At 37.7% G+C, this 16,656-nt stretch overlaps 1 protein-coding gene across 5 annotated transcripts in view; it reads right to left on the bottom strand.

Moving 5' to 3' along the window:
* HMBOX1 (homeobox containing 1) overlaps nt 1-16,656 on the bottom strand; it is a 185,245-nt gene that overhangs the window by 2,429 nt on the left and 166,160 nt on the right. For 2 of the 5 annotated variants that reach the window (XM_021698798.1, XM_021698800.1), the window contains exons 6-8: nt 2,822-2,904; nt 1,144-1,239; nt 209-300 (exon numbers count right to left, since the gene is read on the bottom strand). In XM_021698798.1, the coding sequence (XP_021554473.1) occupies nt 209-300; nt 1,144-1,239; nt 2,822-2,904 (271 nt within the window). Of the gene's footprint in view, nt 1-208; nt 304-1,143; nt 1,240-2,821; nt 2,905-16,656 lie in introns of all 5 variants that reach the window. The other 3 variants (XM_021698799.1, XM_021698801.1, XM_021698797.1) reach the window with 2 other exon arrangements.

Raw genomic sequence — 16,656 nt, 5'->3', positions numbered from 1 at the left:
TAACAGTTTCTCACAAATTTAACAGGACAACTGAATCTTACCACATTCCTTTCAAATTACATGAAAATCTAACTACACGCATGAGCAGAGTGGAGGGACACTGGATTGTCTCCTCTCTCCCACCCCGTACAAAACGCACCCACGGAATTGACTTGTCATACTGTCCCACCCGCTCTGTAACCAAGAACCTCTGCTCTCAGCTGCTCACCTGCTCTGAGTAGTCATTTCCGTCAACATCATCACTGTTGGAATGGCCTCCTGGACTCTGTACATCTATCCCATGACTCTCCAGGATTGCTGCTTCTTCGAAAAAAGCAAATAGATCCCTAAATTATCTGTTACATTATTGTAATCGCTTGAACACGGAATTAATTTTTGTGCTAAGGAAACTAGGGTGTAATTAAACCAGAACCTAGATTCCTGTATGTTTTCTTTTAAATTGTAGACGGACAAAATTAAACTGCACACAGGCCAGGGGAGGAACACATCTGTCATTCTGGAGCCCCTGCCACTATGCGAGCCACGTGTGAGTGGTTGACTGTTGGGTGCTTCATAAATACTTACCAACTAATTCAACAGCCCTCCTGTCTCAGGGTTCTATAAAGTGTTTGAGAATTGTATTGATGGAGAGGTAGGGAGTTAAGTTTAGAAATGAAATACAATTTTAGAAGCTCAAAACCAATCTCCCACCCCAATTTCATCAGTTCATATTTCTTAAATGCTCTTTTTAAAAATCTGTGTTTTGCTGTGTTCCCTATTAAGACTCTTTCATTCCAATTCTATTAAGCACATGTTTCTTAATATCTAAGTCACGGCCCAGTAATAACAAAGAAGCTCAGGGTCACATTCCCTCGCTCAAGACCTTAGCAAGTAGCTTTAATATGCAGCACAGGAGTCATGCAGTCAGGGGCCATATCTAATTCTAGACTCTAGAATATTAAGAACAATACCATTATTAATATAATACAAATAATGCTAATAATACTAACTCTTAAAAACACAAAGAAAAACATAAGGACAATTCTTGTTAGGCTTAAAAGTTAGCATCATTAAGACCTGCACTTCTAAACTGAAGGTGCTCTCAAAGTAAATACAATGTCCATGACTGCTTCAAAAGGGAAAGCAGCCTCTCTGATACATTACCAATATTGGCTCTCCTCTTGATCTCCTTCCGTCTGTTAGCAAACCAATTATATACTTTCAGGGAGGTAACTCGTTCCAGATCAGACAGTTTTTTGCCTGTGAATACATGCAATAAAATTCAGAGAGTCTGTAGCTGAGACTAGTTTTAAGGAATAATGCTTTCTTTTTGAAAAGTTCTTTTGATTGCATTTATTGCCAGAATAACAGATACAGGTTTTGTTGTTTTTTAGTATTCTGTATACACTTAAACTATTATTAAATGAATGAAAACTAATACAAAAATAGCAACCAAGAACATAAAATATTTCAGAAAGCCACATAACACTAAAGAATTCCAATACTAAATACAAAATTAATGAATTCCACAAAGTCAGGCTGCCAGGGTTCAAAAGTCATAGGATAGTCCATGGAGGCTTCATTTAATTAGCATCATTGTAGATGAGTATGTCAGTCTTCATCAAGTTTTCAGGTAGCTCAAGTTTACTTACATCTTTAAGGCCGTATATAAATTGTTTCCTGCTATCTTCAGACAGCAGGGAACAATTATTACCCATGTTTTCTTGAAGACTAGAGGTCACTCTGACCATCCATTATTGGAACTATGCTAGAACGCATAGCCCAGTTCAGGTTGCATTTTAGATTTATTAGCTTCTTTGCTGTCAAATGTGACTTCTTACAGATTAGCACCATGCTGGCCAACAAGGGCCCATATGCACCTTTCCCTCCTCCACTGGTCTTTTCTGTTTTAGCTTTTAATCCACAGTGGGTGGAGAAGCCAGAAAACAGGTTAAAGCACTGATGATACAGGGTGAAGTGTTTTCCAGGAAGCTTCGGAGCTCCTGCTCTCCTCATGGGTGGGACTTTGGCTGGTGTGAAGTAAGGGTATAGGTGGGGTCACTGGAGGTGTGTCTGTAGGGTCTAGACTGCTAGAAGTCTGGCTTCTGGGTAAGGGAGAATAAATCACATTTTAATTATGATAAAACATTGATACTTTTGTACAGATAGCCTTTAAGCCAATCAAATTAACCAGCCAAATGAAGATCAATTGATCATCTTAACTGAGAATGATTTCTGGTAACAAAAACCGTGAAATGTGGAATAATATTTTAACACATGGAAGAAAAGTCGTATGTGTGTTTAAGTGGCTCGGCTGACTTGCATGAGAACAATACAACTTCAGAATGGAACCACCCTTAATTTTTCCTAGCTATATGCAGAAGTCACTACGTGGGAAGGAGAAAGAAGCCAACTCCAATAAGAATTCTTTCTTCAAACAGGAATACAGAATTATAAAACACTTGTTAAAAAAAATCTAAATCTTTTCATTTACAAGCCTTACTTAAATATTCCAAACTTTAAAATTGTTTTGGAATTGATACAGTTATGCTATATTTATGGAGAAAGAAATCTATACAGTCTATATAATTTCAAGGTCTCTCATATCTTAAGCAGGGACACTCCCTGGAAACTTTCCATGTGCACATCTGATCTGGAGTACTGGAACTGCATCCCTAAGAAGTACTGCTTGAACAGGACAGGGCAGTGACTAGACAGGAAGGTGGTGAGGACAGAGCGAATGGCACCCAGGTGGAATGAGTAAAAGAAGATTTCTCGTCCCAAATGATGATCTGAAGCCGAGAGCTCCACCATGGAGGAAAGTGGCAGCTTGCTGCCTTACCTGGCTTCTGTATAACTGCATTGCAAGCATTGGCAATTTCTTCTCTCTTAGCTTCATCTGGGTATTGATTCTCATTGAAGTAACTGCAGGGGCAACCAATTAAGACACAAAGTTTGTACTTTAAAAAATGTGCTCTCATTAAAAGACTAACCCACTGAAAAATACGTTCTTTATGATGTAACATTATGTGTCTAGTCCAGGGTGTCCAATGGAATTCTCTGTGAGGATGGAAATGGTCTGGCCTTTACTATCCGACAGGGGAGCCACTACTCACATGTGGCTGCTGAGCAGCTGAAAGGAGGCTGATGTGACTGAGGAAGTGAATTTTTGATTTAATTTTAGCAAATTTAAATTTAAATCGCTAAATGTGACTAGTGGCTACTATATTACTGCAGGCCTAGTTACTGCTTTGCTTCACCGAAAGCTGTCCTTGATATAAAAGTTGTTTGTGATACACATGCGGGTGGTTGAAATTATGGAGTTCTGTTACTGAGGCACTGGTAACAGCAGGACTTTTGTGTGTGTGTCATATTTTGTAGTGGCAAAAATTTTAAATGACCAAATTGTGCATCAATGGGAGAATGGCAGAACAAATTATGGGACATCTATATTTATACACAGCTATTTAAAAATGACTAGGAGGGGCACCTGGGTGGCTCAGTTGTTAAGCGTCTGCCTTCGGCTCAGGTCATGATCCCGGGGTCCTGGGATCGAGCCCCGCATTGGGCTCCCTGCTCCGTGGGAAGCCTGCTTCTCCCTCTCCCACTCCCCCTGCTTGTGTTCCCTCTCTCATTGTGTCTCTCTCTGTCAAATAAATAAATAAAATCTTTAAAAATAAATAAAGAAAAAATAAAATAAAAATGACCAGGAAAAAAGAAGCTAGAGCTCTCTCCATTGACCTGGAGGGATGTTTACAACATTCCTAAGTAAGAAAAACAATCTGCAGAATGATGTGCATGGAAAATACCATTATGGAATTTGAAAAATTCCTATGTGTACATAAATTTGCATGGATAAAAGCTGGAAGAGTACACATCAGGCTGTAAAAATCAATTACTTTGATGTGGGGAAAGGGGATTAGTGGGAGGAGATGTAAATGTTTTTGCTTTTTTCCATATGTTAAAAAAAAAAAGCACATACTCTATACAATAGACTTACAAGAAATTAGGTTTACAGAACTCCTCCTTAGCATTACCAGACCTGTGAGACGCTATGTGGGAAGAGAATGTTTATTAGGGCTACTTTTTCTGTCAACTATGATTTTAAGACAAGAAAAAGGATCTTCATGTTATGATCAGGAAATGACCCCTTGTCAGGTTCTATACCCTCTCGGCTTCCCTTCCCTTAAAATGCAGCTTTTCCTTTCCCTCACCCTCTGGTCTGCGATGGTAGAAATGCCATTCTATCAGGAATAAACAACTAGAGGCTACAAACCCTTCTTGTGAAACCCCAAACCCCCACTCCTGATGCCACCACCCCCGCCCCCACTGCCCCACCCCCACCATCTCCATGGAGCACATCCTTTGACACAGCAGCTGCCATCCCTGGAAAGCCTTTCCTTTGCTAAAACATTAAGTCCTAGAACTACATCATACCAGGCTTGTCAACTACCATCCTCCACAGTGGTCTCCTGCTTGATTCCACGATTTAAGCAGCTCTTCCTACATGATTTTCTGTCATCATTTTTAGGGCTCTGGTGTTCACATTGAGGATCTTTCCAACGGACTGTCCCCATAACTGCTCCACTTCCACATTCCTACTGACCTTTACTCCATCTGTGCTATTTACTTGGGCAATTAGTTTCACGAGCCTGAAGCACTGGCATCAACTGGAGGCTTGTTAGAAAGGCAGAATCCCAGACCCCACCTCAGACTGAATCAGAATCTGAATTTTACAAGATTTCCAGGTGATTTGAATGCACATTAATGTTGGAGAAGCACTGGATTAGCTCATTTATTTAAAGTTCAACAAAGACAACAAAAGCAGATATTAAGTACCTAACACTGTAGGCTTGCACTGTGGGTAAAGAGAATTAGATGGCTTCTGACATCAAGGAGTTTACAATCTACTGGAGACAGACATATAAATCAATATGCTTGTGGTAAAATTCCATAAGATGTCTGAAGAGAGTACTGCTGGAGCACAGATGAAAGTGTGCTCAGCGTTGTTTGCAGGGACCCAGAAGGAAGTGGCAGAGGAAGTGCCATCTTGAGTTAGGTCTTGAAGATGGGCAGGAGTTTGCAAGGCGAAGAAATGGGGGAAGAGCATTTCACGCAAGCAGAACAGCATGTGCAAAAGCCAAAGGTGGATAAAAGCCCTGAGGATTCTGGCCACAGAGAAGAATCCAGAGTGGTTAGAATATGGGGTTCACAGGAAGAAATGAGGAGATATTAGCCTGGAAAAGCAGGATGAGGCCAGCTTGTGAAGAGCCTTGTCTGTTCTTGTCAGTAGTAAAGATGTCATCTTGAAACAGAGGTTTTCAAGCCACATAGAGATAGATATACACCCATCTGTGTTTTAGAAAGATCACACATCTTCAGGACTCAACCTTCTGAATTCTACCTCCATGATCTTAATTCTGACATCCCCCCAATCAACTTTCTCCTTACTACTCCTCTTCAGAATAATTTTTCCTTCACCTTCTTTATAATCTCGAATCCCTTTAAAACGCTCCCCCCAACAACTTAAAAAACATCTGTTTATCTATTCTTCCCGGCCTCACCTTTCATTTCTTAGCCTGAACTTCATGGCGAGCCAGATCAACAATATCCCTTAGGAGAAACTTATTTTGCTTCTCTGTCCTTCCACCATACCTGTCCAGCCAATCTCCTACCCTGCAGAAAGCACCTTCCACATGTTCTCTTCCATCCTTCTCTCCAAGTGTTCCTGGACAAAGTCATAAAATAGGGCCAATTGGTTTCTTTATAAATCTGTGGGTTTCAACCTTAATTGGGCCCCTCATTTTGGATGGGAACTCTTTCTGTCCTTTCTAACTTTTTAATACTCCATCTTTAATGCCCCACTTACCTGAAGCCTTTTCACTCTTAGGTCCCAAGCCTTCAAACCCACCAGTCATTCTTTTTACAAATGACCTTGCCTCCTCTTTTACCAAGAGGGAGGTTATTTAATGTAAGTTTGTGTGATGTTTTTAGCTTCTCAGCCTCTCAACTTGAGTCACTGCTCATTCATTTCTTCATTTCCTGGTGGAGGAAGATGCACTCTCCTCTTTAAGGTCTACTTCTCCACTTGCATCTCTGATCTCATCCTCCCTCCTTTCTCAGCTCTCTCCTATCTTTCTTGCATGCCCCGTCTTTTCCCTGTACCTATATAATTACGTTATTTCACCGATTTTGTGCTGTACATTTCTTTATTATTATAATCCCTAAAATCAAGATGTATCTTATAATTGGTGGTCTCTGAAAATTAACTGGCAGTGGTTTTTTTTGTCCCCCGTCACTAGTACATAAAATCAAGGTGTGCTTATAATCAAGGCCTTTTCAGATCTGATGGAACATGGGTGTTGTTAAGACCTACAGGTCCTATTTCAGCAGCAGCTCTAGGACCACTATACCTCATTATAGCAACTGTTCTTCTAACTTACTGCAAAGCCAGTGACTAACCCCCCATCCACCCCCTCTAATGTCTGCTTAATATTCCTAGTGCACATCTCTAGTCATGGGCACTATTCTGTTAAAATTTTTTAAAAGTATATTATAGAGGTGTTCAGAGTTCTCCCCTAAAGTACCTTTGCTTCTTTATCTGCTGTTACTATCATATATGCATGCTACAGTCTAGGAAAATGGAATAACCTTGTAAACTCCTGGTATCTCTGTGCCTTTCTCTTGCCAGTATATCTGCTTTTTGCCTCCCCCAACCTAAATCTTGTCTTTCAGGATATATGTTGAGTTACCAGCTCTTGGCCAGTCAAAGGTAAATATCACCCCATGAATCCCATAGCACTCCATCTGTTCCTCCCTCACATTTTTTTCATCTTGAATTATAGTTATCACTGTATACATCTCTCCTCCACTATGCCAAAAGCCACTTGAGGTACAAGTCTGATTCATTCTTATATGCACTCCCTGCTGATGGCAGTGCTGACAAGTCAATAATGATGAACAAAGTCCCCACCAACCCAGTGTAGGGGTCTCCAAAAGAAATAAATACCACTGCAAATGAACTGCTGAAAGTCAGGGATATATAGAAGGTCTCAAAAGATACATACTAAAGAAATGATTATCTCTTGAGAGCAAGAATACTGGGGCTGGATGGAAGACAGGAAAGTATTGGTGGTAATTAAGATTGGTTTTCACATTCTGTTTTATATACTTCTCTGTTCAGTTTTTGAAATGAACATATGCTATTTTTTATAAATTTTTAACAAAAGAACTTTGGGAAAACACCGAAAAAATTAAACACTAGTTTAATGATTAATACTCCATAAACAATTTATGTTGGTAAAGTGTATTTGGATCTGCTAGAAAATATTAGGATTGTGACTGTTATTCTAATGATTAGTAGGATAAAGCCACAGTATTTTTGGAAGCTAAGTTAGAATTTGCAGTTATTCATGGTATATATGACTTAATGAGTTAAAAAGTCTTAAAAGATCAATTTTACTGTGTATTTTTAGGATCTAATTATATAAAATAAAGATGATCAGAGTAAAAATAAATCAGTATCTTCTTCCAAATCAAAGAATCTAAGAATTCACTATAGTTTTATATTTCTAAGCCTTACAATTAGTCCTTTCTTCTCTGTTAAGGTCCTATTATTTTTATAATTAAGAAATGTAGGCCTATTCAAAATGTAAATTTTCAGCAAAATGTACTACTACAGCTGGGGCTGTGTACGCCCAGCTGAGTACCACTTTCATCTTTTTGTCTTTCCGTAGTGATTCAATGTTTGAAAAATATGAATTCAAGAGAGACAGTATAATCTAAACTGATAAAATAATATAAAGATGCCCCATGGTAAATATATAAGTTTAAGATGTAATAAAAATATTCACTGCAAAGCTCTTAAAGCCTCCCCCTGCCCCAAGTGGGAACAGACACACAATACCAACATAAAGTGGAAGAGTTTTTAGGAAAGATAAAGGTAGGCCAGGAAATATAATATTCAACAAAAATGTATTACATGAGTGTGAATAAGGCACTGTACTTGAGGAGTGGATATAAGTTCAAATATAAGCCCTGATCTTAAGAACATGGGGTTCAGCTGATGAGGAATATATAAAATAGTTAAACAGTAGAAGAAGTCAAAACAATAGTCAAAACAGTTAACATAACAGACAAACCAGAATATACCTAGCTGCTAATTAAGGATATAAATGATGAGCTAAATAAATTCAGAGAGATATTTCCACAGATGGGGCTGATCTGGGAAAGCTCACTGAACTGGGCAGTCTTCTGAGGGATGCACAGACTTCAGGTATCGGAGAGGAAAGGGCAAAGTTAACAGTAAAGACAAAGATACAAAGGCATAAAAACCTAAGATGTGCTTGAAAAACAAGGCAACTATGAATGCAATCTGATTAGACTATAGGGGTTATATATAGGGTGATCTTGGTTTGCCTAAGAGAGTGCTGTTATCTTGGGTTATTAACAAATTCACTTCCCCAAAGTATCCCACTTTAGATAATAAACTATATGGTCCCCCTGCAACCACATCACATTACTGACTTATCTGAATTTAGTGTCAAAATCCCATAAGTCCTTTTCATATGTGCTCTGTGAAAGAGAGCATGTTAATTGCTCAGAAAAAAAGGGAAGCATCAAAGAAGATGGTTGACTACAGTTTCTATCTAGTTACTCACAAGAGGAGCTATCTAAGCCCAAAGAATCTGATTGGCATATAACAGACATTCAAAAAGCAACTGTTTGATCAATAAATGGTTGAATAAATATATACATACATACATACATACATGAGGGAATAAACGAATGGAAGAAGGAAACAGGTGAAAACATAGAAAACAGTGTTTGCAGTTAAGGCTTTTAGTGTAACCATGAATATCTTTCAGGAGAGAGCCAGGTGAGATCTCACCATATTGTACACTATCTTCTCTAGGTATACTCGGAGGTTTTAGACTAAGAGGTGAATACAATTACATTAGTGTAGTTGTTTCTTTCTGAGCTATATATAACCAATAGACAATCAATGAAGTTGGGAAACAAGGTCTACTGACTTTGATTTTGGAAATAATCATTTAGCCAATGAAAAAATGTTAAGTCCTAATTTATACCAGGCAATTGGCTAAATGGTGGCAAAGATGAATCAGACAAAGCTTCCCAGTGTAGTCACTGGGGGATGTACGTATGTAATGAAACATATTATAAAATATCACAGAATGGACTATATTAGTGGTATGAATATAGTATATGGGAGCAGAGAGGAACCAACATTTGTGCAGGGTCTTGAAGAGAGAGCAGAGAGGGTGGGTAGAGTGAATTAATACAAGGCAGAGGAAGCAACATATACAAAGAAAGGGAGTTATGAAAGAGCTTAGAATGTTCTTGAGAATGGGAAGGAGTTCAGTGTGTCAGTGTGGCTGGAATATATTGTACATAAGATGGGGCAGATGGGGACCAAACTGAAAAAACAAACAAAAAACAAAAACAGAACACAGGGTCCAGATTTTAAAGGGTATGACAGAGTTTGCAGTTAACTTTTTTAGGCAACTGGGAATGAAGGTTTTTAAGCAGGGGTATTATAGGATCAGACTTATTTTTGTAGGGCAATATCTCTGGTGATACTAGAGGCAGAAGCCAGTTAGGCAGTGTGGCAAGAGCTGAGGAGAGGGTCTGCAGTAGGCTGAGGTACAGAAACAGAGAGGAAAGGTGAGATTCAAGAGACATTTCAGAATGGTAATAATTCAAGACAGCCTCACCTCCTAGGTTTAGGCACTTCTCTATCCCCATACCAAAAAAAAAAAAAAAAAAAAGATAGTCTTAGGAATAGTACACACTATTTATTGTTCACCTTCAAGCATTTTAACCTTTCAGCTTATGTCAAAGAAATAGATTTTTCTATTGTTACCAGGTGGACAAATTGTAGGAGAACTTGGCTCTAAGACTCTAAAAGAGATTTGTTTCTAAACTGGAACTCGAGTTCAAAACATACTTTTGTTCCATATAAGAATATTTTATAGCCCTAGACATTTTCCAAGACAAAAAAGGGAAAGAAATGTAAACAGAAATCTACAGGTAGTAATAAAAAAGTAATAAAATAAATCCTAAGGGCACTACACTATTATAGACAAAGGACATTGTCAGCTGAGTAATCAGTGAGTATCTTCACAGAGAGAAATCAAATGATCGTTTTGCCAGACAATGACAGCAAAGAATTAAAATGAAAGTGGCAAAATAATTTACATGAGATGAGAAACCATAAGCTAGTAACAAATGGAAATGTCCTTGAAGCACTTTCATTTCAATAACACTGAAGTCTATAAAAATTGCAGCCAGAAAATTCCTCCTTTTGTGTCTTGGTGAGCATATAGAAAAGATGGGGACTAACTCTTTTTTTTTTTTTTTTTTTTTTTTTTTTTTTTTTTTTTTTTTTTTTAAAGATTTTATTTATTTATTTGAGAGAGAGAGAACGAGAGACAGAGAGCAGGAGAGGGAGGAGGGTCAGAGGGAGGAGAAGCAGACTCCCCGCCAAGCAGGGAGCCCGATGCGGGACTCGATCCCGGGACTCCAGGATCATGACCTGAGCCGAAGGCAGACGCTTAACCATCTGAGCCACCCAGGTGCCCAAGATGGGGACTAACTCTTTAAGCAAGGGATAATGGCATGTAAATGAACTTTTTTTTTTTTTCTTCTGTGCCTTTATGTGCACATCTCCTGAAGAGGTATTTAAGCCTCACCATTTTAGTAATTCAAAATAAGTTTTCAGGACTGTCAGACATTGCCCACTATCTATAATCTAGTGTGCATTTCTTCATCACTAAGTAAAATTACTGGGCAGTAGGCAGGAAAGAGAATAATATGAAACTGGAGCACTTTGGAACCTAACTGTCCTGTCTCCTACTTGAGATCATCTATGTGTTAAATGATCTTCCGCAACAAAAAAATTTTAAATTTTCTTATTTTTGTTTTTAACCAACAGAGTGAAAGCTGAGATGAAAGAAATGGGAAAACCTCCAAGTGTGGCAACTGTCTTTTGTTAACCCACAAAGGCCTAAGAAATAAGGAACCCCCTTAGTTCACATTCACATACAAACCAGGATAGTGATATTCTATATTTTATCCAAAGATGTCAAAGTCCTTCTGACACTAATCAGACCTTAAAGTACCCCAGAGAAACAATCAGGGACCAGAGAAAAAAAGAGGAGTAGAGCCAGAAATTAGCTATGCATATGATTCTTCACTATTTAATGTAGACTTTAGGACGATGAGGGACTCTGAAAGATTATTCACTGATCAACATTCTCATATGAGAAATGGAGACAGTGACAAGCTTATAGATAACAAGGTTCCCCAAAGTTACAGAACTGGCCAGGATCAGAGCCAAGCTTTTGGACTTCTGAGCTGATGCTCTTTCTACTACTGCTTGCTAAGGAAACTGCTGGGTGTAGTGAGTTGAATAGTGTCACCCAAAAATTCATGTTGGCCCAGAACCTCAGAAAGTGATCTTATTTGGAAATAGGGTCTTTGCAGATATAATTATAATAAGGATCGAGATGAGGTCATACTGGGCCCTAAAACCAATGCGAGTGTCCTTGTAAGAGAAAGAGAACACAGACACAGAGAAGACGAGTGTGGAAATGGAAGCAGATGTTGGGATGATGCATCTGCAAGTCAAGGAATACCAAGGATTGCCAGCAACTGCCAGGAGGTAGGAGAAAGGCATGGAAGTGTTTCCCTATGAGCCTCTAGGAGAAACCAACTCTGCTGGCACCTTGATTTCAGATTCTGGCCTCCAGAACTGTGAGAGAATGTATATACTTCTGTTGGTTTAAGCCACCCAGTTTGTAGAAATTTTTTATGTAAGCCCTAGGAGACTAATACCGTGGGAAAATATAGTCAGTACAAAAAGAATGGGATGGTCTTAAGGGCTAATGTGACTCAACTATCATAGTTTGATGGACTGTATTTCACTACAGAAATAAATACACCTAGCAAGTAGACTGGAACAGCAGCTGTTTTTTTTTTTTTTTTTGGTAAGTCGTCTGTTAGCTGAACAAAGGTTTTCTCTTCTCTAGAAAGTCTGGTCAAATACTGAAAAATTCGAACTTCAATTCTTTTTCCTCTGTAATCCAAGTTAGACTGCTACCCTTCTGATGCTTAACACTGACAGTTTTCATTTTTTTTTTTTAGTGTAATGAATTTTAATTGGTACAATCCCCTATTATAGAGGCATACAGCGTGTCACAAGCTTGCAGCCAGAAGAAGAAAGGATGGAATGAAAAAAGCCAAAAAGCAACATATTCCTCGACTTTGGGCTGGAGGCGGGATAGTGTGACCTCTTTGGTCGAAAGACTTCTCATCCCTGTTTCACCAGGTCATTCCTTCCTTTGGTATGAATCATCGCTGAGAATCCTGAACATGACACTCAAAACTCTCTAGGGACGCTTGGCTGGCTCAGTCGGTAGAGCACGTGACTCTTGGGGTCCTGAGTTCAAGCCCCACACTGGGCAGAGAGCTTCCTTGATCCCCGTGTTGGACCCTATTGGGCCCCTTGTCCCGGGCAGACTCTGCAGGCCACACTCCAAGTTTCCACTTAGTTGACTTCCCAACGTAGCGCCAGGCAGGACTGCTCTCCTTCCTCGTTTCATCCGCACCAAGCTTCACACACATTCTCCCAGCGTTCATCCTGCAATCCAGTGGGCCTCAGCTGGAGGCATATATTGTAATCACCTGGGGCGTGGGCCACGGTCCCATCTGCACAGGGGCTGATTTCATTGATCTCGGGTGTAACCTGGGCACCAGGGTATCTGTAAGCTCCTCAGGAGCTCTAATGCTCAGCAAAGGCTGAGAACTCCTGGTTTCCTACCTGCCGGAGAGAACTCCGACGGTTTTCATAATAAGTGGAACAGTTTTCATTATAAGCTCCCATTTCAAAGCTTTACTGAAAGTTTTTAGACTGGCCACTTCTTGATAACAAACAAGGCTAAGAGACTGCCATATTCACCTGTATCTTCAACAATTAGTGCAGTGTTGATTTTTTAAAATCTTGGGACACTAAGTACAGATAATTACTTCTGTACTACAACCAAGATTATTGATAATTTAAAAGTCTGCTAAGAGATGTGTAATAAAACAAGTATTTTTAGTAAAATGTTAATGGTAGAATCTAGGTGGTAACTATAAAATTCTTTCAACTCTGCTGTATGTTTGAAATTTTTCACAATAAAATATTAGGAAAACTGTGAGTGATAACATTAATAATAAAATGATAAAATGCTAGCAGCAACTCATTAAATCAGAAACAAGACAAGAGAGCCCATAGCCTCAATACAATTTTTTCTCTGGCTACAATTTAATGTTTTCCTGAAAGTACTAGTCAGTACAATAAAACATGAAACAAAATTAAGAAACATATTGGGAAGAAGGGCCACAAAATTATCGTTGGCATATTATACTATATCAAGAAAGCCAAGGGAAAAATTGAAAATGCCTCAGAAATAATTAGATGGTTGGGTACTAAGTAGAAAAAATATCAAAACTTTCCCATGTATCAGAAATAACCAGTTTGATGTGATCTAACAGAAAAAAGGCATCTATTTAAGAAAGCAAGAAAAATGATAAAAATAAAAATAGCTGATGAGAAAAATATAAAAACTGCATAAAAAACTAAAAAACTGTACTCACTTTGCTGAGGTATTAAAAAGACATAAGAAATGGAGAGGCATATAACACATTGCTAGATAAGAATGAATAATATGACACTGTCATTTCTTCTGAAATGAATCTTTAAGTTTAATGCACTTAAAACACACACACATTTTTTTCTTCTCTTCTTTTTCTCAGTGGGAGTGGTATGAGTCAACAATATGATTTTAATGTTCACCGGGAAAAAAAGATGTAAATGGCTAAGAACATTTTGATAACAAATAGTAATGATGGGCCCTATCTTGTCAAATATTGTGAAATTATAAAGTTCTAATAATCAAAACTGGTTCAAGAATTGATGATGAGATCAATAGAACCAACAAATATAATAACTTTATATGCAAGAAAGAAAGAATCTTAAAGGAGAAAGGGAAAATTGACTATTTGGAAAATAAGGCCAAATTAGATCCTCAACTTATATAGACCCAATATATTAGGGTGAAATGTAAAAATGAAATCATTAAAAAAAAAAAAAAAACTAGAAGAAAACACCCAAACGAGGAAGCATAAATGATGGAAGGTAGTTGCACAAGAATAAAGCAATGGATTTAACTGTATTTAAATGAAAAATAAAATAAATTACAAATAAATGTAAATATATAGCATAAAGCATGAATGATCTCATTCTATAAAGAGTTAATATACAAGTCAATAAGAAAACATGAATACACAACAGAAAAATGGTGAAAAGAAAAAATAAACACCAAATATGAATGATTAATCAACATGTAAAAATGTTTAGCCTCACTAATAATCAGAGAAGTTTAAATGTAGACAAAAATAAAACATTACTTTTCACCTATTAATAGGCAAAACAAAGCTGATTTTCACTCCCCAAAAAGATTACAATATGCATGGAAGACAGGTGCTGGTGACAGGAGCAGTATGTGTTCAAGGCCACTGTTAGTGATGTGGATAAATTCAGCTTTTGGAGGGAGGTCGTGGTAATATGGTATCTTAAGAAAAAAGGTAAGTATAAAGGTGGTCATGTCAATACTATTTAAGAGGGCAGAACTGGGAAGATTTAAATGTCTAACCAAGTAATAATAGTTAAATAAACTATTTGAAGAAGAAAGGAGCAATTTAAAAAAATCACATTTTCATCTTCAAAGATTTTATCTATTTGCCAGAGAGAGGGAGCGAAAGAGTGTGAGAGTACAAGCAGGGGGAGTGGCAGGCAGAGGGAGAAGCAGGCTCCCCGTCAAGCAGGTAGCCCGACGTGGGAACCCTGAGATCATGACCTGAGCCGAAGGCAGCCGCCCAACCGACCGAGCGACCCAGGTGTCCCCAAAAAATCACATTTTCAAAGAGTACTTAATACCATAGGAAATGTTGGGGAAAAAAGCAGGTTACAAAACCATATATGCCTTAATGTAATTATGTTAAAAAATATATATCTAGATACACAGAAACACTAAAAGTAAATGTATCTATATATTTTCAGTGTTATTTATGAATAGAAATATTTTCTTTTTGGGGCGCCTGGGTGGCTCAGTCGTTAAGCATCTGCCTTCAGCTCAGGTCATGATCCCAGGGTCCTGGGATCGAGCCCCGCATCGGGCTCCCTGCTCGGCAGGAGGCCTGCTTCTTCCTCTCCCACTCCCCCTGCTTGTGTTCCTGCTCTCGCTATCTCTCTCTTTGTCAAATAAATAAATAAAATCTTAAAAAAAAAAATTCTTTTTTATAAACTGTGTTTTCTAAACAGTTTACAATGTGTAACTATTAATTTTCTAATTAAAAATGTTACCTAAAATAGTTATGTGATATTACAAAAAATCTACCTGTCATTAATTTTATAACTGCTTTTCAAAATACTCTTCTCTCTTTCACCATCCCTGTATCTATCTACAAACTGGCAACATAGCTAGTTATGAAGTCAGAACCTGAATTAGATACAGTTACCAGCCTAAATGTCCAGCTGCAGGGGACTGGATAATAAATTATATATACATGTATTTTAAATGGATTTAGTCATTAAAATCATGTTTTCAAAGAGCATATGATTGATATTAAACATAAAACTACATATCTGGTATAACCTTCTTTGAAAAGATATATACATAACAGAAAAATGACTGAAAAGAAATACAACAAAACATTAATGATTATCTCTAAATGGTGGTGGCATCTTAGTTTTCTTCTTTATATTTCCTTACATTTCTCCATATTTTATATAATAAGCATGTGCTAATTTTGTAATTTAAAAAAACATTATTTGAAAATAAAGTTTGCTGTCTCAAAGCATGAGCAAAATAAAGTTGCATAAAATTATTTTTAAATAATTTTCTTGGTTTATCTTTTTTTTTTTTTCTTGGTTTATCTTAATGCTTTCCGGCAACAACAAATTTACACTTTGAATGTTTATTTTGCAAACACACTATAGTACAACAAGCAAAAGATGTTCCATACTAATGTATTTTTTATAAATAAGAGTTCATTTGGAATTCTACAGACTTAAATAATAGCCCTCTCCAAATCAGGCTTTTGGAAGGTTCCCGTGACTATAAGGAAAAGCTAAAATATAAATGAGTTCTATTATAGAACCTGTAAGTTTTCATGGCTTTGCAGCTTGTTAACGTTTCAGAATAGAAAAGCCTGTGAAAAGAGAAGGCTTTAAAGTGGAAAAATTAGTATTAACCTATGAACAAATTAAAGAATTCAGATACGAAAGTTGAATTTTGGAATCCTAATTCATAAATGCAATGGAGTCCCCTAACATAAACTCCCTACACATGGATTTAGATATATGACAGAGTAGATCCTGACAAAGAATCAAAGTACTTTAAGCTATAAGGAAGTATTACCAAGTCACCCTCTTTATTTTGCAGATGAGGACATGAACTTTATGCATGAGGAGCGAGAGAGAAGACTTGACTTGTTCAAGGTCACACGACCTAGATCTCAGGTTTCCTGACTCAGTTCATTGGCTCGAAGTCCTCACAGGAATGGTCATCATTCCATTAAGACTTGGTATTGTTTCATACTTTCTTTAAGGTG

Source organism: Neomonachus schauinslandi, chromosome 2, assembly GCF_002201575.2.
Source record: "Neomonachus schauinslandi chromosome 2, ASM220157v2, whole genome shotgun sequence".
Classification (NCBI taxonomy): domain Eukaryota; kingdom Metazoa; phylum Chordata; class Mammalia; order Carnivora; family Phocidae; genus Neomonachus; species Neomonachus schauinslandi.
Note: the sequence above shows the minus strand (reverse complement) of the source record. Positions and strands in the feature narration are given on the sequence as shown.